The sequence below is a fragment of the Cervus elaphus genome, chromosome 13 (genome assembly GCF_910594005.1).
Source record: "Cervus elaphus chromosome 13, mCerEla1.1, whole genome shotgun sequence".
NCBI lineage: Eukaryota > Metazoa > Chordata > Mammalia > Artiodactyla > Cervidae > Cervus > Cervus elaphus.
Window position 1 is genome coordinate 29,642,132 of NC_057827.1, and position 27,539 is coordinate 29,669,670.

The window sequence follows — 27,539 nt, forward strand, 5'->3', positions numbered from 1 at the left end:
TGGGTTGCACAAAACTCCCATGAAGTTTTTTTAAAATATTGTCTAAAATTTTTATTATTTATTTTTGGCTGTGCTGGGCCTTCTTGCTGTGTGCAGGCTTTCTCTAGTTGCGGTAAGCAGGGGCTACACTTCTTTGCAGTGTGCGGGCTTCTCATTGTGGTGGCCTCTCTTGTTGCGAAGCGCGGGCTCTAGGGTGATTGTGCTTCAGTAATTGCCCTGAGGCATGTGGGATCTTCCCAGACCAGGGATCGAACCCATGTCCCCTGCATTGGCAGGCAGATTATTAACCTCTGGACCAGCAGGGAAGCTCCCATGGAGTTTTATTTGATATCATCTTCCTCCCTGTGTTTATGGAGGAGATGCTCAGAAGCGTTCCCACTTCAGCAAGACAATAGAGTGGGACAGCTGGTCCTGAATGAGGACTCCTCTCCCTCAGTGGGGCTGCATCTCCAGTCAGGATGGCCCATGCCTCCTCTTCCAGAGTATCTTCTCAGGCAAGCCACCATCTGTGTCCCTCGTGGCTTTACTATAGCATCCTCTCGTCTGTAACAGTCAGGTGAAATCTACCTGCAGGAGGAAGACAAAATGCCTGGACCCTTACTGCTTCACTGTCACCTAGAACCTTTCCTTTTCAGTTGTCTGAGTCATAATTTTCCTTTGGTCTATCGACAAAGCAACTTTTACTTTTTTCCTCCCAAACATTCCTAAAAAAAACAAACAGGCCAACAAAGAATGGATTTGTAAAAGCTCACAAACTCAGGCTTCCAGACACAACTGAAGCCCAAAATCTTTGCCTCAGAGATATGAATGTGGAGCTGTCTCTGTCTATGGTTGCTTCCAGGAATCTGACATGAACTTTGTCAAAGTCCTCGTGAAAAACAAGTCTTGTTTTGCAGCACAAAGAGCTCAAGTTGGAGAATCACATAAGACATATAGCAAATGAGTTGTTAAAGTAAAAGCATATCACAAAGATATTTTCACAAAGTACCTGGGATTATTAATCCATATCTATTTGCTCTTAACCAAATTTTGGCACATTGGGTTGTTTTGCTTAATAGTATATTCTCTAGGGGACCCAGGGATTGAACCTGGGTCTCCTGCATTGCAGGCAGATTCTTTACCGCCTGAGCCACCAGGGGTGTCCACTGAAGGTCTGCTTAGAGTAGCCTTGCTTCTGTCAAGATGAACACAAATGAGATAATCAAGATGAAGATGAACAGGTACTCAGAACAGGGACTTGAGCCTTTAAATAGCTCAAGAAAAGGAAGAATGTCCTTCCTAGGAGCCTGAAATGCTGTGTAGTCATTGACTTTTTAAATGGATAGACTTTGCGCTTCTGCAAATGTGGCTCTCTGAATGGCTTTTTTAAAATCTGAAGTCCTAATGGGCATGTTTCTTTTCCACTCTCTTCCATGAAGATGGCTATATCAGTAGCATCTCTACAGGATGACCACTGAGGATCCTGATCCTTGTTGTTTAGTTGCTCAGTCATGTCTGACTCTTTGTGACCCCGTGGATTGTAGCCCGCCAGGCCCCTCTGTCCTTGGAATTCTCCAGCCAAGAATACTGGAGTGGGTTGCCATTCTCTTCTTCAGGAAACCTTCCTGATCCAGGGATTGAACCCAGGTCTCCTGCATTGTTCTTTACCATCTGAGCCACCAGGTAAGCCCATGATCTCTATTTTAGGTTCCCCAGTCCATCCATGAGGCTCAATTGAATTAAGTACTTTAGAACTGGAGGTTTATCATTTTATTGGTGTATGTATAAAAGAGAAAAGATGGAAATGTGATTGATTGCCTTGCTCCTTCTGTGGTCAGGAAGGTAGATTCTTGAGGTCTGTGTTTCTTCTCAAGATAAATGTTGGTTTTTTACTGGTAGCTCCTAACAGCTCCTGGGTCATGCTGGTCTCTGTATTTACTTTAAAAAAAATTTTTTTTTTCATGTGGACCATTTTTAAAAAAGATTCCCAAGTGGCTCATTGGTAAAGAATATGCCTGCAATGCAGGCGATACAGGAGACTCGGGTTCAATCCTTGGGTCTTGAAGATCCCCTGGAGAAGTAAATGGCAACTCACGCCAGTATTCTTGCTGGGAAAATCCCATTTACAGAGGAGCCTGGCAGGCTACAGTCCTGCGGTCACAGAGTAGAACCTGACTGAGCAACTAAGTGACAGAGCACATTTTAAAAAAAGTGTTTTTATTGAACTTGTTACAATATTGTTTCTGTTTTATATTTTTTAGTTTTTTGGCTTTGAGGCATGTGGGATCTTAGCTCCCAGATCAGGGGTCAAAGCTGCACCTCCTGCATTGCAAGGTGAAGTCTTAACCACTGGACTGCCAGGGAAGTCCCCTTGTCCCCATATTTTCTACTTTGAGCATAGCTGGACAAGTAGAGTTGGGTTTTAGAATATCATCTTAGAGAAGATGTAAAACAGCGATCACAGGAGCTCCAGGCTGCCACCAAAATTCACTTCCTCTCGATCTTCTTTCAATCAGAGCAAAACCCAACTTCTTAATGGCGCCTTTCTCCCAAGGCTACTACATAGGAGGGGAAGGGCCAAGGAAAGAAAGGATTTGGTGAACACAATGGTGTGGTCATCAGTCATTGGGTGATTTTCTGTCTGTCTTTATGAAGAGGAACAAAGTTTTCACTTCTCCTAAGCTGGTTAAATTATCTTGTTTATTTTTTAAAAGAATATTTATTTATTTGGCTGCACTGGGTCTTAGTTGTGGTTTGTGAGATCTTTAGTTGTGGCATGTGGGATCTAGTTCCCTGACCAGGGGTCGAACCTGGACCCCTTGCATTGGGAGTGTTAGCTCCTGGAACACCAGGGAAATCCCTAAATTATCTTGTTTAGAATGCATTTCACAAATGAAAGGCATTCTTTTTGACACAGTGCTGTTGAACAGCTATCTTCGCTTTGACTGTGATAACAAAATACTGCAGACTGGGTGGCTTCAACAGCAGAAATTCATTTTCTCACCATTTGGAGGCTAGGAAGCCCAAGGTCAAGATGCTGGCCTGTTTGGTTCCTGACAAGAGCTCACTTCCTGGCTTGTAGATGGCCACCTTCTTTCTGAGTCCTCACAGGGTTGGGAGCAGAGAGACAGGGAGAGGAAGTCAGCTCTGTCCTATCTCTACTTAAAAAGAAACTAATTCCATCATGAGGGCTCCATCCTTATGACCTTATGACCTCCCAAAGACCCCACCTCCAAGTACCGTCCCATTAGGTTTTAGAGTTTCAGCATGACTTCCAAGGGGACACCCTTCAATCCCTAGCATTGGCACAAAATTATTTTTAGGATATGCACGTGAGCTTCATCGAGTCCTACTCTTTGCAATGCCCTGGACTGTAGCCCACAAGGCTTCTCTGTCCATGGAATGTTCCAGGGAAGAATACTGGAGTGGGTTGCTATTTTCTCCTCCAGGGGATCTTCCTGACCCAGAGATCCAACCCACATCTCCTGTGTCTCCTGCATTGGCAGGTGGATTCTTTACCTACTGAGTCATTGGGAATGCTTATTGTAGTGATCCGTGTTTGGGTGTTAAGATCCTAGACTCCGGTGGCAAGAGTGAGAAGAGGAGACCTGACTTGCAAGGTGGGGCTCTGTGGCTGTGTTTGTTCTGCTGAGACCTGAGCATGTGTGCTTTATGTACCTGTCCACCTCTCTTCTGAGACATGTAAGAGTGACTTCTTGGTTCACTGCTCAAATTCATCCTGCATTGAACTGTCTCACTCCATTCTGCATTTGTGTCAGTGACTGGTGGTACCTGATAGAAGACAGGTGCTCAGAATACCTTAGCGGGAGGAAAGCAGGGAGTTTTGAGCCTCAAGACTGAAAACAAGCGAGGTTCTGCTGATGGGAAGACTGGAAATCAGCTTACCAGATGGTTTGGGAAGGAAAAACAGAGTTCCATTTTAGACTATGAAAGTGTGAATTGAAAGTTGCTCAGTCGTGTCCTACTCTTTCTGATCCCGTGGACTATAGCCCGCCAGGCTCCTCTGTCCATGGAATTCTCCAGGCAAGAATACTGGATTGGGTTGCCATTCCCTTCTCCAGGGGACCTTCCTGACCCTGGGATTGAACCTGGGTTTCCTGCATTGCAGGCATAGTCTTTATCATCTGAGCCACTGGGGAAACCCTTAAAATATGGAGGCTGACGTTAACTGTGACACTGCCGTGGTGGTGGTAGTTTAGTAGCTAAGTCGTATCCAACTCTTTGAGATCCCATGGACTGTAACCTGCCAGGCTCCTCTGTCCATAGGATTCTCTAGGCAAGAATACTGGAGTGGGTTGCCATTTCCTCCTCCAGGAGATTTTCCCGACCCAGGGATTGAACCCACATCTCCTGCATTGCATTGCTTCTCTTGTTTTGGAGCACAGACTCAAGAGCACAGGCTCAATAGTTGTGGTGCACAGGCTTAGTTACCACTTGGCATGTAGGATCTTCCCAGAGCAGGGATCAAACAGGTATTCCCTGCATTGGCAGGTGGATTCTTAACCACTGGACCACCAAGGATTCTTTACCACTGAGCCACCTCTATACATTATTGCCAAGTAGTTGAAGATCACATAGTCATACATCTTAGGAAGATACAAGTCCTTTATTTTAATCCTGTAGTCATGGCAAGGATCTCTAGGATAAAGGTGTGGCCCCATAGCCCCCCAAGCCCTGCTTGGTACTCTCTTGGTGACTTAATCATTTACAAGGCATTTAGACAGTCCCATCCTATCTCATGCAGCATTCTCTGCTGCTCTTCAAGTCTACTACAGTTCCTCCTTATTCCTGAATCTGTCTTCTGAGGGATTGCAGTTTGTATCTAAGTAGCTTGGGTCTTCACTGTTGTGCGCGGGCTTTCTCTAGTTGCGGCGAGCGGGAGCTACTCTCTAGTTGTGGTGCATTGGCTTCTCATTGCTGTGGCTTCTGTTTTGGAGCACAGGCTCAATAGTTGTGGTGCATAGGCTTAGCTGCCACTTGGCATGTAGAATCTTCCAAGAGCAGGGATCAAACAGGTATTCCCTGCATTGGCAGGTGGATTCTTAACCACTGGACCACCAAGGAAGTCCCATATATCTTATATATAGGGAGGTTTTCAATCTTAGCTCATCTAGAATGCCTGTTTATGTTTGAAACTGAATATTTGGAGAACAGTAAGTTCATGTGGCATGCCTTGTCTTGGGATTGCTGTTAATATACTATCAATGTAGATGATGATGACCCATGTGATCATAGGGTCATTGATCACCCACAAGTTCAAGGATGCCAGAAATGATCCTGAAATAGGTATTCCACTGCTTGTCCATTCAAAATCTGAGTCATTCATTCAGAAGCCAGGGCCAGATGCTAGGGCAAATATTGTAAAGCTGAATTTCATTGGATCCCTGACATCTATGTCTGCCTCTAAGCTTTTGTATCCTGCCCTACTAATGTACTCTGAGCATTTTCCTGTGACATTATTCTTTAAAATCGTGATATTTAATGGCTGAGTGATTTTTATCTGCATGGGTGTTCCATAATTTATTAGCTTTTAACTTTATGTCAGATGTTTTAGTTCATTTGGTTTCTGTTCAACTTCAAACTGTATTTGGACAGTCAGTATGCATCTGAGTCATTCATTTTTCCCTTATCCTTCATATCCTTGGCCACCATGCCAAGGCCTCAGCATAATCAAGAAGTGGCCTCTTCTGCTTTGTACAGGAAGGTGTCTTGCATGTTTGAAGACAGTTTCATCTCTCCTTCTGCCTCAAGGACTCTTCTTCAACCTGGGTTTTAAGCGAGGCTCCCTCTAAGATGCTCTCAGGGCAGCCTGTCCATTGATCGACCCAGAGCCTTCAACCCAGGTGACCTGCCCTGTCTTCTGCCCGACGCATGAGACCCACTTTCCTCTGATGGTCTCCGGCTGTTGATTTGACTCAAGCATGAGATGATCCATGGTGGAGGCCCCACTGTGGTTAAAGACATGGGCCTTTGTTTGTCATCTCCCAGAGGGGGCAGATTTGAGTGCCAAGTTCATGCTTACTGTCTTCCTCTAGAGTCATTACCTCACCGGTGACCTCCCGACCTTCTTCTTTGGCTGTTACTGGTTACTCATCTTCTCCCTAGGTCTGTGGGTTTTGCCCTTTTTATAAAGCTCAAGGTGGGCTTGGACAGTGGCAGGGATACAAGTGCTGACACGCTAGTAGACTCTGGTGCAGTGTCTTCAATCCAAAGGGCACAGCATGGCCCAGGTGGGCCAAGGAGCAGGGCTCTGCATAAGCCAGCATTGTTAGCTGAGGTGGGAGGCTATCTCCCAAGGCTGCCTTGGGACTGGTTCCAGTTCCCTAATGCCAAACCTGCCTGCCAGCCAGAAGTGACTCAAGCCTGCAGACAGGGCTGTGTCCAGGTGGGAGGAATCAGCTGATGGGGGCAGGACCTGGCCTCTTCTTCTCCTGGGTCCGTTGGCCCTCTCTTACCCTGTCCAGCACCTCCTGCCTTGCTGCAGAGAGCACCCTCCACCACCACCACTTCCTGCTTGTGGATGAAGGCTGCCTTACAGAGGATGCACAGCTGGTTAAAGTCTAGCAAGGACCTGGAGTCAGAGTCCCTTGCCTCTCAGTCTAATGGCTTTTCTGTACATTGTTTTTGTTTTGTTTTGTTTTGTTTTTGGCCACACCTTGAGGCCTGCAGAATCATCCTGGACCAGGGATTGAACCCATGCCCCCTGCATTGGAAGTGCAGTGTCTTAACCACTGGACCGCTAGGGAAGTAAGTCCCTTTTCTATGTTGCACTGTGCTTAGTCACTCAGTCGTGTCTGACTCTTTGTGATCCCATGGACTGTAGCCTGGCAAGCTCCTCTGTCCGTGGGGATTCTCCAGGCAAGAATACTGGAGTGGGTTGCCACTCCCTCCTCCAGGGGAGCTCCCCAACTCAGGGATCAAACGCAGGTCTGCCACATTGCAGGGAAGTTCTTTAGCATCTGAGCCACCAGGGAGGCCCAAGAATACTGGGGTGGGTACCCTATCCCTTCTCTAGGGGATCTTCCCAAGCCAGGAATTGAACCGGGATCTCCTGCATTGCAGGTGAATTCTTTACCAGCTGAGATACCAGGTAAGCACCCCTTTTCTATACATTGCTATAAAAACCCCACCCTCCAGAGGATCTTGGGGAGTCCTGTGCCTTGCCTTCCTTCCAAAAGTGGAAGGGACCCTTTCTCCCTTGCTTGCTAGGAGGACTTCTTTTTTATCTCTCACTGAAATATTTTGATAACAATCTAGAGATTTCAGTATAGATTGTGGTTGCACAAGAAATCCAAGTCACCAATTTTTCAGAACCTAAGCAGTTAACATTAGAAATTTTGCTGCAAATAAATTGATCAGTATGCAAGACAGTTGTCACGGCTGAATCATGGTCCACAGTTAAGGTAAACAGATCTGTGATGACATTTTCTGAGCAGAATACAAATGTAGCTCATTTCCTCCCAGAGCTTTCTGACATTTCTTCTACACGGATAACAGATTCTCCCAAGAAGGTGTTGGTCACAAGGAAGAAAGATCTTTGTTTAATCCCTCTGTAAAGGTATGGCCGTGATATTTGATGTGCTTTCCTTGGAAAAAAATTGTTCTAAGAGAGATGAATAGTGGGGAGAGAGTTTTTCTTTGGTTAGCTGCCCCTCACTCCCTCCCAATCATAGGGGAAACCTTTTGGGTTTTTGCTTATTTGAATGGTTATTAAAATATTACATTGTCGTATTGTGAAAGTTTGCATGTCATTAATTTTTTTTTTTTGCAATGTGACAATCAAGGGATATTTTTCCTTATTTAGATTCATATGAAATAGTAGTGGGGGGAGACGAAACAGAATGTTTTTCCATTTCCTCACGGTTTTTTCATCTGTAATGCTCTCAAGTTTCACATTTTCCCCCAGGTTTTCGCTGCCTGTGCTGTGTTTTAGAAATTCTATACACCGCCTCTGCATTTGAAATGTGAAATAGTCCTTAGCTAGATGCTGCATCGTAAGCCAGCTCTGTATTCTGTGTTATGGTGAAGCTTTCAAAAGCCTCAGCTTGTGCTGATGTTGAAATGAGCTGAAAACCTGCAACTTTGGGTAAGGGTAGGCAGAGAGTCATTCCATCCCTGTGTGTAACAGGAAACAGAGTTTCCTGGGGTGGGGGATGGATATTGGCATTTGGGGTGGGGTTGCCCTGGATAGAGCTATGCCTGTCTGTCTGTGCATTTGTCATTGGTTACGACCAGAGATCCTGAGCAAGGAGTTATGCTGGAGGGTTGCATTTGAGGTGGGGGTTTCATTCTAGATCCTGTTGGGAGTTGCATTTGGGAGAAAATACCTGAAAGCTCCAGTGACTGGACATGAACAAGAGGGCATGCCCCTCAAAGCAGGGACGTGAGTCTGCTCAGAAATTATGGGGCAATCAGGGGAATCCATTTGGGAAAAGGGCATCTTTCACACCATGCTTCATTCCTTCCCAAAATATTTACAGTCCTTGGCCAGGATAGCGCGGGTGCAACCTCCTCCAGGAAGCCTTCTTGGATCTCCCCAGCCATTCTCACCACCCAGGGTCCAGTCTTTTGCACAACTCAGAGCTCTCAGTGTGAAATTACCCGACTATGTGTCATCACACTCAGGACTGAACTTGTCAGCGGCAGGATGGGGTCTTTTCATCTCCAGCTCTCCCACTTGAAGCACAGTTCTTGGCTCAAAATCAGAGCTTTGCAAATGCTGTTTGTATGGATACAGGCCCTGTTTTCTTATAGCAGCTTCTGCATAAAGAAGGGATGTCCTGATTAACCCCATTTCTTAGTTGAAGAATAGATGGGGAAACTGAGTCTCATGGCAATGAAGCCAGAACTAGAAGCAGATGCCTCTTTAGTGAGGAGGAAGGTGTAAACACTCATGTCTCCACTTTTTTCCAGTCCCCATGTATCAAGTGCATGGAGTGGTTGATGTAAATATGCGACCAAACCAACCACATTTTTCTTCCTCCTCCAGAAATTTTTTTGCCCCGTGCAGTCTCAGTGTAGGAGGATCAGGTGACCAAGGCTTTTTAGAATCTTCCTTTCTGGGCTCTGACGATGACACATCATGTATTCTGAGGCATTGACATCATCTCCTTCCTCCTGAACGCCCTCTTGGCAGCTCCATCATTCAGGCTCTGTCATCTTTCACCTGGACCATTGTGACCTTCATTCATTCACAGGAGAAGTGCAGGTACAAGAAGAATGAATCACCAGGGATAAGACCTAGAATGGGAGGGGCAGGGACTGGCCAAGGACAAACTTCCTTGGAAAAGTGATGTTTGAGCTGAATCTAAATGAGCGTTCGGCGTTAGCTTGGTGAAGAAAGAAGAGAAAACTTACTGACCACAGGACACAGCGCATGCAAAGGCCCTGAGGTGGGAGGGAATGTGGTGTGTTCATAAAACCGGTGGGGCAGTGTGGCCAGAGCCCTGAGGTGGGCAGGAGAGGTGGATGGCAGTCTGACCACCCAGGGACTGGCTGGGAGCTCCACATTTGTGCTGAGAGCAGAGAGAAACTGCTAGGGGATAGAAAGACGCAAAGCCTGGACCGGTCAGCTCCAACTCCCCTGTGAATGATGAGAGGGGGGAAAGAGAAGCAGAGAGGCCACGGGAAGAGGCCCTGTGACAGGCCCGCAGCAGAACCCAGGGGACAGAGGGAGCGTGAGGACGTAACGGCAGGACTTGATGACTGGGTTTGGGAATTGTCACTGAAGAAATGGTATTGATGCCGGTGCCTGTGTGAGTTCACCTGGAGAGAGAGCAGAGCAGAGGGGGCTGTGTGAGTGCCTGGAGACCTAGAGGAGGGGGAGTTGGCTGAGGAGAGGAGGAGGAGGGGTCTGCGAGGTTGGAGGGAGAGGGTGCGGCCCCTGGCAACCAGGAGAGCCTGGTGATGGAGTGGGCAGCCACACCCCGCAGAGAAGGGCAGGGGTGGAGGTGAGATCCCCATGATGATGGCAGCTCCCTAGCAGGGCGACAGAGACACAGGCCTGATGGAGGGGGATTGAAAGGAGACTGCAGGGTGAGGAGATCCTGAGGGGGATGCGACGGGGAGCAGTGACTCTGCCCCATGTGACAACTCTTACTCTGACGAGTTCTTCATCTCCTTTCAGGATCAATTTGCATTTTGATATGTGGTGTTTTGGTCAGTAGGATGCATTCATGTTTCTGTGGCACTCAAGCTTCTCCTTTTGTTTATTTATTTATATATTTGGCTGCGCCGGGTCTTTGTTGCGGCATGCAGGATCTTTAGTTTTCTGTGTCCATGAGGAGGAAGAAAGTTTTCACTACTCCTACCCTGGTTACATTATCTGTTTATTTTTTTTTTTTTAATATTGTTTATTTGGCTGCACCAGGTTTTACTTGTGGCGCTTGGATCTTTAGTTGTGACATGTGAACTCTTAGTTGCAGCACTTGGGGTCTAGTTCCCAGACAAGGGGTGAAACCTGGGCCCCTGCAATGGGAGTCTGGAATCTTAGCTACTTCCCTGGACATTCAGCAGGGCAGTCTCAAGCCTCTGTTTTTTTTTTTTTTTCAAGGTGCTGACCATGACCTCCACACACCTCTCAGTGGAATTACTTTGCTGGTGTCCGCTTGGGACACCCAAGGAAAACCAGAGTGGAGAGGCTGTGGTTGGTTCACGCAAGATTTCTGGGCTCCCCTGCTGGGCTGTGTGAACCCTCTGAAGGCCGAGTAGAGCTGTGTAGGGCCGTGGGGCCCCAGGGCTGTGATGGGGGCACGTGCACCTGTTTAGGTGAGGCTCTCATGGATGAGAGCATGGCATCACCAGGAGGGAGTCGTGTCCACATTGGTTCAGGGCGGAGGGTGTGTGTGGGTGAAGTCCTGCAGGGGCCTTGGGAGAGTGGAGGTTGGGGGCAGCCAGTGGACGCACTCTCAAGGCCTATCTGCTGACCCGTCCCTGGGGTATGGGGTGGGCCAGCCAGGTTAAAGGCAGAACTCTGGGTAGGGAGCTGGTGTGAGGTCAGTGAAGGACGAGAATCCCAGCTCAGGCTCCTGGGGCTGTGGCAGCCCCTCTTGGCCTCCCTTTGCACGGGTATCACCCTGGGGACATTTTGCATGGGGGCTTCAGACGAGTCAGTTGTATGGCCAACCCCCTTCTGTGGCCCACTGTCCCCTTTCCTGTACTCCTGTGAGACATAGCCGTAAAAACCAAATCACAGAAGTGATCTAATTTCTTACAGAAAGTAATTATACTAAGTTTTGTTAGTGTCTATGTATATGTTACCTGGTTTCCCAAGTGGCACTAGTGATACGGAATCCGCCTGCCAGCACAGGAGATGTGGGTTCAAGCCCTGGTCTGGGAAGATCCCCTGGAGAAGGAACGGCAACCTACTCCAGTATTCTTGCCTGGGAAATCCCATGGACACAGGAGCCTGGTAGGCTACAGTCCATGAGGTCCCAAAGAGTCGGACACGACTGAGCATGCGCACATGTATGTTACTTAGCAAATGCTTAGACGTCGTTTCTGTGTGCCAGACATCATGCCAAGTGCTTTACCTATATTAGCTTTTTTAATCCTCATGGCAATGTCATGAGGAATTTATATTATTATTATAATAATATTATGGCTATTTTATAGACAGAAGACTGGGGCATAGAGAAGCTAAGTTTTGCTCAAGGGTTGTGGAAAAGTACAGACATGCACACACAATATCTGCTTTAAAAAACATTCTTGTCTTGGGAGGAAGTAAAAGGAGAAGAGGGACCATACCTTCTGCCAGGTATCTGACATAAGGGATCTTCCTTAAGCACCACAATAACTGTCAATAATGTGGGCATTTTCGTTATTTATAGATGAGGCGTCTGTAGCTTAAGGGGTGATCCATAACTTGCCTGTGGCCACAGTGACCCAAAGCATGGACACTTTGTGCACATCACACAGTGTCCACCTGGGTCTGTGGTTTAGAGTCTGGACGGTATGATGGCTCCTGTTGCCCCTCCTCCCCTACCTGGGAAAGGGTCTGCTGGCTGCCCAGCCTCTGCCTGGGCCCCTTGAGGTGGCGAGGGCCCTGCAGGGGTGGGACTGACCCATGAGAGCCCGCTACCCCCCTTCTCAGCCCCGTGGCCAGGGCATGGCACTGACCTCTCTCTGCCCCTGCTCCCTCGTCTGTAAAATGGGCTGATTTATGCCTCTCTTGTAGGCTGGATGTAAAGCTCATGTGAAGAGATTACAATAGAGTGAGCACCTCATGTAAATCTTTTAGGTGAATCTCTGCCTGTCAGTTGTAGGTGTAAACTTAGCCCCTCCTTTTCAGATTTCCTCCCCATTTTGGTCACCATAGAGCACTGAAGAGAGTTTCCTGCTCTCTACAGTAGTTCTCATTAGTTATTGATTTTATACACAGTGAAGGTAAAAGTGAGGTCGCTCAGTCGTGTCCGACTCTTTGTGACCCCATGGACTGTAGCCCACCAGGGTCCTCTGTCCATGGGATTTTCCAGGCAAGAGTACTGGAGTGCATTGCCATTTCCTCCTCCAGGGGATCTTCCCGACCCAGGGGTTGAACCTGGCTCTCCTGCATTACAGGCAGATGCTTTACAGTCTGAGCCACCAGGGAAGCCCCTAGTAAGTGTATATATGTTGATGTTTATCATCATCATTAAGCCAACCCATTCCATTGTTGGACACTCTTTTTATTAAAAAGTCATCCTCTTCCTTTGACTCATTCATTCACTGCTTCTAGCTCTCCAGCTATATATGCTTTTGAATGTGTCTTACAGTGAAACCCTTTAAAAATATTTATTTCTCTATTTGTGATCATTAAATTAACACATCTTTTGATTAATGTTAACTTAGCACAAGTTATTTGGGAAAAAATCCTAGTATATTTAAAGGTAAAAAGAGCTTTTAGGAGAAAATAAAACCCACCTGTAATTTCCACAACAAAAAATAGCCAAGTTTAACACATTGGTGTACTTGTATCTGCCTTCCAGTCTTTTTCTGCACATATAGCAAGTACACACACACACACAGCCCCGGCATCCTCTTGTGCGTGCATGCTCAGTTGCTTCAGTCATCTCTGACTCTTTGAGACTCCATGGACTGTAGCCCGCCAGGCTCCTCTGTCCATGGGATCCTCCAGGCAAGCATACAGAAGTGAGTTATGCCCTCTTCCAGGGGATCTTCCAGACCCAGAGATGGGATCCTTATACTCCTGTGGTTCCTGCATTGCAGGTGGGTTCTTTACTGCTGAGCCACCAGGGAAGTCTTTCTAATTGAATAGCATTTTCTATTCCACTTAAAACCATGCTCTGCCTTGGAGACCCTCACCTCTGACACCAGGTGAGTGAACTCTTTCTGCCCACTTTTCCTGGGTGGATGTCCTAGGAGCTTTGCTAACTTATAGTCAAATCATATGGAGAAGTTGCCAGGTTTAGGGAGCAGGTAGTCGCTTATCCAAAGAAGGCTGACAGCGGATCAGTTGGTAGATATGGATGTAGGTTATAGATGAGAGAGATGTATATTTTATATTTTTATTTGAATGTACTAAGAGTGGTTTTTAAAAGACGTTAGAGAAAAGTTTAACCTTTCAAGTGAATTTTGGTCCCATTGATTGCATGTTTTGCTTGGTTTGTTTGGTATCTAAAACACTATGTTAGTTACCACGATGGTATTTGGTAAAATGAGACATCCATTCCATGAATCAGTTAAGAAATAGGAACAGCAGCAGATTTCCTTGATGTCATAAAGTGTATTTGTCTTAAACCCACAATTATATTCAAGGACCAAGCAAGTTTACTTACCATCACCATAATCATGATCATTTTAATCATTGCTGCTTTAGAGTTTTTTTCCCCTCCCAGACACTGTTTGAGGCTCTTTATAAACATTATCCTTAATTTTTCAAGTGATCCTTTAAAGTAGATTATTATTAAGAAGTTTTTGGGTTGTAATTTGAAATCAGATATGTTTCACTGCAGAATCCCATGCATGGCCTTTCTTTTCCCAGTTACTGGTCATTATTATCAAATATCTTGGAAACTCTGGCCAATGAAATAAAGACTTGAAAAGAAATGAAACATTTAACTCTTTGAAGTGAGAAAATAGTATTATTTATAGCCCACAGGTTTGGTAAAATTATAAAATTCATGAGACTTAATGACAAATTATTAGAACAAATTTGAAAATCTGGTGAAATGGCAGGACACATGGCAATGGCCCTAGAAACTCTTTATCCAGGAATTCAGATTTTGAAAACATAATACATACACAGAACAGCAAGGGAGGGGAGGGCAGCACCTATCTTAGCTGCTGGTCAAATCAGTTGACATCACTTGTGAAGAGTTACTGCAGCACAATTGTCTTCATAGCTACTAACCAATCAGAAAGTATCTGGGAAAGGTGATCTCATTCATACTAGTAGCAATGATCATAATACACAACACAGTATCACATCTTAGTAGCATCATAAAGTAGAAATAAACCGAATGCTGGGACTTCCCTGGTGGTCCAGTCGCTAAGACTTTGAGCTCCCAATGCAGGGGGCCCAGGTTTGATTCCTGGTCAGGGAGCTAGACCCCACATGCCACAAGTAAGCATTTTCATGCTGCAACTCTAGATCCCATATGCTGCAATTAAGACCTGAAGCAGCCAAATCAATAAGTAAATAGAATGAAAGTGTTAAAGAAAAGTTAGTCATTATTTAAAAAGAAAAAAACTTACGGGAAAAAGGAAGGACTAGAATAAATGAGGTTAGGACAATTGATCTTTTCTTCTGCTGTGGACTGAATTGTATCTTCCCAAAATTCGTTTGTTGAAGCCTTAGTGCCCCAGTTGACTGTTTTGAAGATAGAGCTTATGGCAGGTAGTTAAGGTCATGAGGTCATGAGTCCAGTGCCCTAGGACTGGTGGTCTTGTAAGAAGAGAAAATGTGATGACGTGGAGGGAAGGTGGCAGTCTGTAATCCAGCAAGAGGGTTCTTACTGGCAGCCAATTTGGCTGGCACCTTCACCTTGGATTTCCCATTCCCCAGACTCTGAGGAAATACATTTCTTTTGTTCAGGCCACTCAGTGTATGGTATTTTGTTATGGCAACCGGAGCTGACCAAGACGTCTTAGTTAACTCTACCTCTTAAGGCTTTGTCTAGTATTAAAAAATCTTTCAACCTAAAAAAGCTAGCAACAAATAGGAGAAAGATTGTCAAGTATTTTCAGAAAATTTGGCAAAGCTTCAGTATCTTTGTCATAAAAAACGTCTTACAACTTGATGAGAAAGAATATCTGAAACTTAGAAGAGAAATGGATATAAGATATAGGAATGCAGGGGGAGGTCCAAGAGGGAGGGGATATCTGTATACCTGTGCCTGATTCACTTCACTGTACAGCAGGAACTAACGCAACATTGTGAAGCAGTTATCCTTCCATCTAAAAAAAAAAAAGAAAAGAAAAAGAGATCTACAAATGCAATTTACAAGAGAAAAGCAGAACTAGAATGAGCCACGTTTTCTTAGAAATGCTTCTTGAAAATGGGAAAGAAATCTAAAAGAGAGGGGATATGTGTATACATGTGAGTGATTCAGTTTGCCCTACAGCAGACACTTAACAGTGTTGTAAAGCAACTATGTTCCAATAAAAACTAATTAAAAAAGAAATGCTTTTCAAGTTGGAGAGGGGGTAGTTTTGGCCATTGTGGCTGATGAGCTGACATCCATCTGTATGTTTGGGTAGCCCTCTTTGCTGCGGATGCATTTGTGCCTCTCAGTCTTCAAATTCTGTTGATGTGTTTGCTCCCTTGCTCCTCTCCCTTTAAAGCCATGGTGCTCTGGCTTTATAGCACATGCATGTCACATGTAAAGATGGCAGCTGGCTCAGTGTACCCATCACGTGACCTTCATGAAACATACACTTTCTCCATGGTAGAAACTACTTGTGTCTACCTGCCAACTTACACTTGGCATCTTGTACCAAGCCGGGAGGGCACAAGAATATACCCAGTGGGCGTTGATGGAGGCAGGCTGGTTGTGGGCCTGTCCTCACTGGCCCTTCTTCTGGGTGGATGAAACTTAATCATGGGAAATGGTCACGAAGAATAAGATGACAGCAAGTCTGGGCCCTCCCCCTGGCCTGGCCCCTGGTCCAGGGGGCACACCTGGGCAAGTCACTGGATCTCTCTTTCCTTGCATCCCTCATCTTTCTGAAGAAAGGACTGGACTTTCCAAACTCCTCAACCCTTGCCCCATAGGCAGGGTTTTTGTGGAGCATTACAGTCCACAACTTTGTTTTCCCCACATAAAATGGGACAGATACCATCTTCTTTCCTAACTGCACATTGTCTTCCGTTTTCCGCTCCTTCCTCCTCCCCGTCAACCTCTGAGCCAGAAGGTAACTGCAGGTGGGCCTTTCCAAGTCTGCAGACACGGGTGAAGATCTCTCACAGCTTGACATGTCCTTAGTTCAAACGCAGGAACGAGGTAGTTGACTTTAAAAAACTAGAGTCACGTGAAACATTATTTGTTCAGAAAATGCGTTTTAGGAGTCTCCACATGGACTTCCCTAGTAGTTAAGTGGTTGAGAATCTGCCTGCCAATGCAGGGGTTCCTGCATGGGTTCGATCCCTGATCTAGGAAGATCCCACATGCAGCTAAGCCCATGTGCCACCACTACTGAGCCTGCCCGCCTTGGAGCCTGTGCTCTGCCGTGAGAAGCCGCACACCACAACAAAGAGTAGCCCTGCTCGCTACAACTCGAGAAAGCCTGTGAGGAGCAATGAAGACCCAGTGCAGTCCCCCTAATTAATTAATTAACGTTAATTAGAGACCTTTATGGTATCCTGGGATAGTCACAGTTAAATAAATGTCCTCCTATTAGGACTTCTCAGTCTATTTTGGGTGGACGTTGAAATCTTGGAGAAGGGAATAAGTGTGTGGCTTTTCCCCGGCCTGTATGACCACAGAACCCTTTTCTTGGAAAATCTTAAGGGCCTGATGTTCTGCGGGACTTACTTTGGGAAGTGGGGACTTTTGTTTTTGCCTGTGTTTGCACGGGCACTGAGTCAGCCTTCACTTTGAGGCCTTAAGACTTAACAAGGTTTAGCCTCCATTTCAGGAAAAAATACAAATTTCTTATCAGAAGCAGACAGATGTCAGATTATGAGGTCATTGCTGTCCGTACTGCCTAGCTGTCACAAATACAGTACAGTCACTGTCTACAGTGGAGAGGATTACATTAGTTGAAAGAAAAACCTGATAGCTCTCAAATTTTTGTAAATATAGCGGAGTGGCTAAATTAAGATTATGTCTGTTAGTACTGTGAGATTCTTCTTCAGAAGTTTCGAGGGGACTAGTTCAAGTTGACCTTAGAATATGTTTATTAAACACAATGTCTTTGGACATAACTGAGGATCAGATGCCTCTGTGGTTTCTGGGAGGAGGCAGAGAGCTGTAACTTCTGAGCATCACCAGCATTCCTTCACTAACAAGGGTCCAGATTTTCATATTTATCCAAGACTGTCTTTCTGAAATACATTTTTGTAGACTCTTGCTTCCCTTCTGCCCTGGATAAGAGTCCGGCTGAGAAAATCGAGCCCTGTGCAAGTCATTCCCAAGAGCAATAAACAGAATCAGAGAGGCCACTGGAGGATTTCTCTTGCCATTTAATGGTCTGAGGACAGGGCGTCTGAGTTCACGAACTCGAAGCAAAGTGGGAAGGAGAAATTCTTTAACTGTGGTTTCTTTGAAATGTAGAATGCTCATCATTGCCTTAACAAGCTTCCAAAAGTTTCTAGCTTGTAAGAAATAATATATTATGGTAATGAAGAACAGGGAAGGCAATCTCATCTAATGACAGGCCTACTTATGCTTTAAATTAATCTGCCTTGGAAGGCCTGGCTGTGGAGAGCCGCCATCACTGGCTTACCGTGCAGCCTGTTGGCGTTGTTCAGTCTCTGAGTTGTGTCTGACTCTTTGCGAGCCCAGAGACTGCAGCACGCCAGGCATCCCTGTCCTTCACTATCTCCCGGAGCTTGCTCAAACTCATGTCCATTGAGTCGATGATGCCATCCAACCATCTCATCCTTTGTTGCCCACTTCTCCTCCTGCCCCCAATCTTTCTCAGCATCAGGGTCTTTCTAATGAGTTTACATCAGGTGGCCAAAGTATTGGAGTTTCAGTTTCAGCATCAGTCCTCCCAATGAATATTCAGGGTTGAGTTCCTTTAGGACTAATTGGTTGGATCTCCTTGCAGTCCAAGGGACTCTCAAGAGTCTTCTCTGGCACCACAACTCAAAAGCATCAGTTTTTCGGTGCTCAACCTTCTTTATGGTCCAGTTCTCCCATCCATACATCCCTACTGGAAAAACCATAGGTTTGATGATATGGACCTTTGTCAGCAAAGAGATGTCTCTGCTTGTTAATACACTGTCTAGGTTTGTCATAGTTTTCCTTTCTTGTGGCCTGAGGGGGTGTTTTTAAGGCCCTGGGACCTCACAGTCCTCATCATGAATGGAGGGCCAGGAAGGGCTCTATAGTCAGGGATTCTGAGTCCAAATTTAAGTGGGGAGCAGACTTTCTTCTTGAACACAGATGCCCAGGGTGAGGTCGGAGCATTTGTGATGCTGCTGCAGGAGACTGGCTCTCCAGGTTTGCCCCAGTGGGCTACCAGTATTTGGGACCAACAGTGGTTCTTTCCCTGTAGCTTTTGCCATGTGCCTGAACTCCTGAACATCTTACCTGCCTCCAGGGGACAGGAAACAAGAGTTCTTTATGAATGCTGTTAGCTATGAGAATTTTTTTTTTTAACCACCGAAACTAAATACAGGTGTGCTGCCTGGGATGTTGTTTTCCAGAGGAGAAAGGCAGAGCCCAGACTAGGGAAGGGCTCAGTAGGATCACATGACTAAGGAAGGGCCAGGACCCAGGTCCCCCGGTTCTCCTCCCAGGTGGTGCTTTTGGTCAGCCGGACAATTTTTCTGCTCATCCCTGGACTTCTCTGTCATTAACAAAACCTCTCCTCTTTGCCGAATTACAGAAATGGCTTCAGACATCCCTGGCTCAGTGACGTTGCCCGTCGCCCCCATGGCGGCCACTGGACAGGTGAGGATGGCGGGGGCCATGCCCGCCCGAGGAGGAAAGCGGCGATCCGGGTAAGCCCCCTCGGCGTTTCTGGGAACTGCGTTGGATATGCGTTGCACAACATTCTTGACCTGTTAGGAAAATATTGTCTCTCCCTGTCCCAGAGAGTAAGAGCTCAGCAGTTTGCATCCTGTTTATTAGATTCCGCGGGATTCCTAACCAGGCATGTGATTGCCTCTAAGTGTTTTCGGGCCTCGGCACCCAGCTGGGGACTTCTGTTTGCTTGTCCTTGCTGTGCGAACGGCTCTGTGGTCCTGCTGGGCCTCGCTCCTGCTGGGCCACCTCTCTCAGGGAGGGGGCTCACCCATCCCTCTGCCTGAGCCCCCCAGCCAGAGGCAGCCCTGAGGGTCGAGCTTCAGCTCCTGTGGGCAGCAAGGATCCCGCTGGTGCTTTCTGTTCTTTGCTCTGGCTACCAGTCTTTGCCAGGTGCTGTGCAGGAATTCCTCTCAAAAAAAAAAAAAAAAAACAAAACTGGCTCTAGTCCCGCACCTAAAGGCTGGGCAGCTTCCATTGTAACCTACTCTGCCCGTAATGTTGGTAAGAGTGATGAGTTCTGATGGGACCAGAAAGACCATCACTCTTGAGCCAATGGAACCCAAAACAGCATCTACTCATGATGTCCCACATCTGTGACTGAGCGCAGGCCTCAGAAACAAATCAGCCATCACAGATCCCTGAAGGAAGAACACAGTCAACATTGTCAGACTCTTGTTTATCAACCAACTCCTTTTCTTCATTGGATCAACTTCATTTTCAATGAAATATTTGATATACAAAGTTTCTCACGTAGAGTCAGTTTGTCCTGTGAATGCATTTTCCCATAACACAGGTTCTCCCCGGGAAGACAAGGCTCCTCATTTGTAAAATGGTCGAGCATTTTAAACCCGAGAGTCTCCTCTTAACCAATGCGATTCTTAAAGGTGCCTGGACTGGCCCCAACAGGCGTGGAGGTGAGGGGCAGGTGCGTTTTGAGGATCTAGAATGAAATAGGGTAGGATGAAAAAGCGCCTTCAGCGTTATCATTTCAGATGGTGAGAAGACTGCTGCCTGTGTGCTGGTCTTCAAAAGAGAGGCTAAGATTTTGGTGATTACGGAGGGGGTTATGGAGCCTGGTTCCCCACCTTCCCTTGGTTCAGCTCCCTCCCACCCCTAAATGCCCCCAGGGTGCTGATGCAGCCAGAGTTCCATCTTGACAGTGGGACCCATGGAGCTGTTGCGAGCAGTGGGGGGTTGCGAGCAGTAAGCCTGCCTCCGGGGCTTACTGCAAACCCAGATATCCTCCTTTAACCAGCTCTTCTTTCTAACTAGATGCTAAGCTCAGTGGAATCTGGGTTGTTAAAAGAATGCACTTCCTGTCAACATATCAACTTACTGCATGTTTTTTTTTTTTAAAGAATCCAGGTCTTTTAAAAATTATTTTAAATGCCTATGCTCTCTCACGTCCATTCCCTGGGGACAGAGCCTCAGTGCGGGCCCAGTCCTTTTTAAGAAGAAGCCGGCACAGGACTCTCTGATGCCGGAAGGTAGGGCTGGGCCAGCACCAGGGACAGGCAGAGAGGGAAGTGGTCTCTGAGAGACTCTGCCCGGAGTCTGTGCCACCTCCCACCCCCTGCCCCCACAGGCTGTGTGCTAGGCTTCAGCGAGCGGAGGCTCCTCCTCTCCTCCGCCGCCGAGTTCCTGGCCCCAGCCTGACGTCTGGACCCTGACTTCCGCTGGCTCCCTGACTGATGATCGGACAGTGGACTCAGGCGTCTTTGTGAAGGAGTCCTCCCAGCTGCCCCTTTCCCTCCCAGATCACATATACTCAGTGTGACTCTGGAGGTGGAGGGGGACCGTGGTGGGGGGAGACTGGGACACAGCCTAGAGCAGGGGTCCCCAGCCAGCTGGGTCCCCCACGGTACTGCTCCATGACCTATTAGGACCTGGGCTGCATAGCAGGAGGTGAGCTGCAGCAAGCAATACTTGCAGCCGCTCCGCATCACTCGCGTCACCACCTGAACTCTGCCTCCTGTTGGGTCGGTGGTGGCATTAGATTCTCATAGGAGCTCAAACTCCACAGTGAACTGCACATGCGAGGGATCTGGGTTGCCTCGCTCCTTGTGAGAATCATCCCGAAACCTTCCCCCCCCACCCCATTGGCGGAAAAACTGTCTTCCATGAAACCGGTCCCCAGTGCCAAAAACGTTGGGGAGTGCTGGCCTAGAGTTCTGCTCCACTTAGAACCAAGGAAGCCCAACGCCAAGCAAAGGAACCAGAGGTTCAAGGGGATGAGCAACGATTTTCTGACACACCCTCCCAACCAGGAGAAGGAGGGCACACACCCCCAGAGGCAGATCAGGGAACCAGCCGCCTCCCGGAGGCCTGTCCTTCATTTTCTTCATTCTTAGAGCCCTGCACCTGCCTCCATTTCCCGCTTCAGAGGGAGCAGCCAGAAAACTGTGCTTCCTTCTGCTAAGGCCCTGGGCCTCACGGGGGGAGCTCTGTGTCTCAGCAAAGAAACCTCCCTTTTCACAGGGTGGTTTCCAGAGTAATTCTTACATCTGATATCTTTACACGTTTTGCTGAAATTCTGTGATGGAGGCCATCAATGTTGTAGAGTTGCCACAGCAGTGATAAGCTCTTCTGCTTTCAGCCCCCATGCTTGTACAAAGGAGACCCCGATGGAAGTCATGTTCCTCAAATAGCAGGTCACCCCACTCAGGGTCCCCGCCCGTGAACTGTGGCACATTTACACACGCTTCCCCACCCCTGCCACCTTGCCCCTCCTCCTCCTTCTCTCCTAGAGTGTTCGGCACAGTTGGAGACACGGGGCGGGGGGGCGGCGTGGGAGAAGGAGAGAGGAGAGGTGGGCTGTGTTGTTGTTCAGTCGCTCAATCGTGTCCAACTCCTTGTGATCCCAGGGACTGTGGCACACCAGGCTTCTCTGTCCTTCACTGTCTCCCGGAGTTTGCCCAAACATGTCCAGTATTCTTGCCTGAAAAGTCCCATGGACAGAGGAGCCAGATGGGCTACAGTCCATGGGGTTGCAGAGAGTTGGACATGACTAACATGACTTAGCATATTAGCACACATATCCATTGAGTTGGTGATGTCATCCAACCATCTCATCCTCTGTTACCCCCTTCTCCTTCTGCCTTCAATCTTTCCCAGCATCAAGGTCTTTTCCAGTGAGTTGTCTCTTCACATCAGGTGGCCAAAGTCTTGGAGCTTCAGCTTCAGCGTCAGTCCTTCCAATGAATATTTAGGGTTGATTTTCTTTAGGATTGACTGGTTTGATCTCCTTGCTGTCCAAGAGGTGGGCTGTGGCAGGTAGAAAGTTCCTTCCTCCCGCTCCTCTTCCCTGCCCAGGTCTTCCCACTCTGACTTGGTTATTCTGGTGGAGGAACTTGTCCCGATTCCCAGGATAACTACCCAGCCCTGGGGTTTCAGAGCCAAGTAGAACTGACCCCTAGCGGGTTTGGCTCCCCTGGCCACATGCCTGGCCCAGTGCCGGGGATCCTCTGGCCCAAATGTTCCTTCCACTCCCTGACAGCCTCCCCAGTACACGTCTTAGCAAGCTGCGTGCTCTGCGGGCAGTGGGGACACAAGGTGAAGGTTCAGAAGTTTCAGATTCTTTGCAAAGTGATTCCACATGTGTGGGAGAAGGAAGCAGAAGCCAGTCACCTGGGCTGCATTTTTGTAGAGCGCTCCCTGATCCCGGTGAGGGGGTGGGACGGGGCTGGGGGCACCCAGGGGGCACACCGGGCTCTTTCCAAAGACAGGGAAGTGGGCTGTCATTAGGTTGTGCCCGCTCCAGAGTCAGCCCCTGTTGGGAAGGGGAGCTAAGGGTGGTGGGGACCAGGAGTCCTAGCCCCTTCCCGCTGCCTTGGAGTCAGATGCGGGCTTCTAAAGCATCATCATTGAGGGGAACGATTTCCAAATCGTGTGCAGCCAGTACACCGGCGTCTCCCTGCAGTGTAAGCCCATGGCTGCTGGAATGTGGTGAAATAAAAGGCATGTTACGTAAGTACATGTTTTGCTTGGTTCGGATTTATGCAGTAGTGATGTTGTCATCTGGCATTTGCTGGCACCCATGTCCCTTCTTCACCTTTTGTCAATAGCAGCTTTGAGCTGGCCCAGGGTTGCTCCTTTACTGAGCTCTACAACCAGCCTAGCGGGCACAGCCTCTCATCTTTTCTCATAAGAACAAAAGTGGATTCTTTGATGACTCACAGTGGATGATGCATTATTATTATTATTACACAATCGCTGTGAGGCAGATTCACATTGCTCACTGTGAACCAGATGCAAGCTCAAAAGTGCCTTTCATGACTTTTTATTGAGGGTAGAAATCATGCAACAGGAAAGTGAGGCAAAAGGCATTTTCAGCCCACCTTTGGAGGACTCTTGTATCATCCACTGATGGTACCGAATTCTTCAAAGTGAACACAGTAGGACTTAAAAGTCATATTTTGATCTCTGTCCTTTATTATCCAGATGCTGCGGTATAATAGAGATACATAAAAGACGTAAAACAAAGGATGATTTACTTGGAGGTTTTATAGCAGGAGAAATAAACAGAACTATTGGAGTCATATTTAAAGTGGAGTATCTGAATTGGTGACAGAAGACCCAAAGACAGGGTCTTGGCAAGGAGTCTTCCAAAAGATCCTTCTGTCCTCATAAGTTGCAATTTTTCTGTGTGGCTGATGAGCAGTGAGTCGTTTTGGGGTCAAGTGAGTTACCCTGAGGATCTGAACAGTCCTTTGTGTCCTGTTTTCTCTCCTGAGTTCACCCCGACACGATACATTTCACAATTCCTACATGTGATCGCAGCTCATATGTGATCACACACCTGCATGGGTAGAAAGGTACAGATTGGTGGTCCCTGAATTTCCATAGAGAAGTCCTGCTTCCTCAGTTTTCAGCAGACTTCAGAAAACTGCCTCCAGAGCCTGGCACTCCGTCTCTTACACTCTGCTTGATTGAGTTGACGTGGTCCAGACTGGGACTGTTTACCGTAAAGCTCTCCTCTCTACCCGTCTGCCGCTTGAGGATGGGGTAAAGAATTGAGCTGTCCTTATGAAAACGAGGGTGATGAATAGTCCTGATTGGCCTGGGGCTTCCCCGGTTTCAGCACTGAAGTCCTGTACCCCCATGGATCCCCTCCTTCTGGGAAAATCAGGACAATTGGTCACCCTCAATACTCCAAAGATCCTGCAGGCTGAGGAGGGACAGCTATCTAAAAAATTGCATCTTGCAGGAGTCAGATGATCACACTCCTATCAACTGGAGCTGAAAGGCATTTTAAAGATAACTGATCATCTCACAGCCACTTGAGGTTTTTCTAAATGCTTGCATAAATCCATTGGAATTCTGAAAATGCGATTTCTTTTTCTCAACAACTGAGCTGTTTTTGACAGCCCAAGGGTGTTAAGTAACCTTTCTGTCTGCAGCAAAGTCGCTCTTATGCATGATTAACACTAGGTGGCAGTGTGGTTCCGCAGTGCTGCAGGAACCCAGAGACAGGCTTTTTGGTGCTTTCTTCTCCCAGATGTAATTTTCAGGAAAGGTGAGGCCAGGCCTTAGTAGCTAAGAAGCATATTGATGACTTTCCTTCGTTTAGAAAGTTGTGCATTCAGCCTTAATTTTCCCACAACGTAGACAACTCTGCTGCTGCTGTCTGGTACCCCGTTACCCAGTCTGCATTGTGGGGGGTCCCTGTCTCTCTCTCCCAGGGATGTTTTAATTCTGTTTTTCCTTTCTTATAATTTTCTTCCCTGCCTCCCCTCCTCTTTGTGCACAAGTATTTTTGCTATCGTTACCGTCGTCTCTCCAGTTATATATATAACCCCTTTCGTTCCTTTATTCTGAATGCAAGCCCTCATGTCTGGAAACTGGGGGTTCTAAATGGGCATAAATCCCATCGGGTCATCTCAGATCAGAACTCTGGTCACACTGCTCATGAAACAAGATAAAAATAAACAAATGATTGTAAAAAAGACAGTGTTCCTTTGCCCTGTGTCATCCCAGTCCTGTGGTTTCCCAAGTAACCCCAAGGCCTCGAGAGTTTACCTCTTTAGGGGGCTCGCCCATGTGCTTGTGGAGTGATAGCTCTTCTCTTGAAAGTTGGCCTGGGAGCCTTGAGCCCTCCCCACATTACCACTACCCCCTGCGCCCCAGCCTGAGAGCTGAGGATGGGGTCATATCCCCCATGAGGCCAGCAGCTGTGGCACCTATAGTGTGGTCCTGGAGCACACCCGCCGTTCTTGTGGCAAGCTCCTGGCCACCAAGCAGGCTGGACTCCCTTCTGCCTGGAGTCCAGCGGAACTGTGTCCTACTCAATCCATCAGGTCCCCTGAGAACAAGATGGGGAGTGCAGAATGCCCGAGATGTTCTTCCCCAAGGAAGCCCACTCCCAGTGAATGTCCAGGAGAGTCAAAACATCTGTACTGTTTTTATTTTGTTCCTGAAGACTCTGTACACCTCGTACTAATTAACTGTTCTGCCCTAACATCTTTAAGGAGTAAAATTAATTGACATTAGAGAGGGCTGCTTTGTTGTTTTTCTTTTATTGAGAAGGAGAGTTTGGGATATCAGCTAAACAAATATCAGTCAAAACTTTTTGTTCTGTGTTTGTTTGGAGAGACCCAGTAAAGTGGGAATCCGAGTATGTCTTGGGTGAGTTTCAATAAGCAGACGGCCACTCTGACTAGCTCAGGCACCAAACAACTGTATCTCCTCCCACGTCCATTGACTTGGACCCAGAGTTTATAGGGTAATGGCCTTAAATGCCTTTTTCACTTAGACTCATCGAGGCCAGCCAAGTCGTCACATGGCACAACCAGCAGTATGTCTTCTTTGCCTCTAAAGCTTCTTGTTTCCCAAGCTCCCTGGAGCTCTCTTCATCTGTTAATATACCACTAGATAGTCAAAGGAGGAAGTCCAGTGTTGACACATGACGTAGAGGGGTGCAGGTGTCCCCAAAGACAGTGGGAGATAAGAGATGTTGATTTTTCCAGCACGGCAGCCTGTAAAGTGTTCTTGAAGGGTCGAGTCAGTATTTCAGCACTTTGCAGAAGCCCTCAACCATGTGATTAATAACGCTGGTACCGTAGACCTTTCATTTTGTCTTTTCTTGTCCCAAACCTGTTTGAGGACTGTGTGGAGATACTGTTTATTGCACTGTCAAGGGCTGGGATTGTTGGAGAGCAGTCTGACCAAATCAACCCCCCTCTGAGCCAACAGCTCATGTGTCCAGTTAAATGTTCTACTTCTAACGAATGTTCACTTGTGAACTTGACTTTTCCAGAATGGACTTTGATGATGAAGATGGCGAAGGTCCCAGCAAGTTTTCAAGGTGAGTTTCCTTTATGTTCCCTAGATTTAAAGAAGCCCAAACAGCCAGTTATCACCTTGTTGGAATGTACAGGGGTTTGAATGTCTTTCATCACTGAAGAAAACCATTGCCTGTTACATGGCATGGGAGGGGAGTTTGGGGGAGAATGGATACGTGTATATGTATGGCTGAGTCCCTTCACTGTGCACCTAAAACTCACAAGGTTGTTAAATGGCTGTACTCCAATACAACATAGTTTTAAAACCTTTAAAAAAAGAAGAAAAAAGCCATTGCCTGTAGCTTGATGGCCTTGTCCTTCATTCTGTGCTCATATTTGGCTCAGGGACAGGTCACTCTTAGCAAAACCTGCTATATCCCAGCCTAGATTTTCAAAAGTTAAGTATTAACAAGTGACTAACTCTCTTAGCTTTTTAAATTAAACAGACTGCCAGTTTTAATGGATCCCTTTTTAAAATACAGGCCTAAAGTTCAAGTTTAGAAAAACAATCAAGATAAAGCCTCTTTTTCTACCATGGGAAATAAGGAGAAATATAAGAAACCTGGGTGGCCCTGTTCTGGATGCAGAATACTGGACCTTAAGTTCCTAAGAGCTACATCACTCACTGGCCACATGACAGCATCTCTAACTAGGCTCTGCAGGGCTGTCTGGAGTGCAGACTGCCTTCCAGAAGGATGCTAGCCTATGGGTGCTGTGATGGTAGGTGCGTCACTTACATGAAGGATGAGGCGTGCCCAGTCCCATGGCTCTTTATTATTATTATTATTATCTTGTTTTAAGTTACGGGAGGAAGTTTGGCAATGTTGAGAAAAAGAGCAAAGATCATTCCTTCAATTTTAGCAAACTTCCCATCTGGAAGGACCTGCCTTGACATTCCTCCCCCCGCCACCCCCCACTGCCCAAGAATTCCTAATTCTTGGTTGCTGATGAATTTGAAAACCTGCCCTGAGTGATGGGTACCTTTCTCTGGTATGCACAGCCCACAGTTTGGACTGACAGCCTCGGTTATTTTATAAAAGCTTTTGAGGACTTTCCCGGCGGTCCAGTGGCTAAAACTTCGCCTTCCAATGCAGGGGGTGTGGGTTCGATCACTGTTCAGGGA

The 27,539-nt window shown here is 47.0% G+C and overlaps 1 protein-coding gene across 8 annotated transcripts in view; it reads left to right on the top strand.

Moving 5' to 3' along the window:
* The window catches only part of ARNT2 (aryl hydrocarbon receptor nuclear translocator 2), a 181,266-nt gene that overhangs the window by 14,689 nt on the left and 139,038 nt on the right, over window positions 1-27,539 (top strand). For 6 of the 8 annotated variants that reach the window (XM_043921512.1, XM_043921513.1, XM_043921506.1 and 3 more), the window contains exons 2-3: window positions 18,997-19,111; window positions 26,392-26,439. In XM_043921512.1, the coding sequence (XP_043777447.1) occupies window positions 18,997-19,111; window positions 26,392-26,439 (163 nt within the window). Of the gene's footprint in view, window positions 1-6,723; window positions 6,748-9,039; window positions 9,209-18,996; window positions 19,112-26,391; window positions 26,440-27,539 lie in introns of those variants that run through there. The other 2 variants (XM_043921510.1, XM_043921508.1) reach the window with 2 other exon arrangements.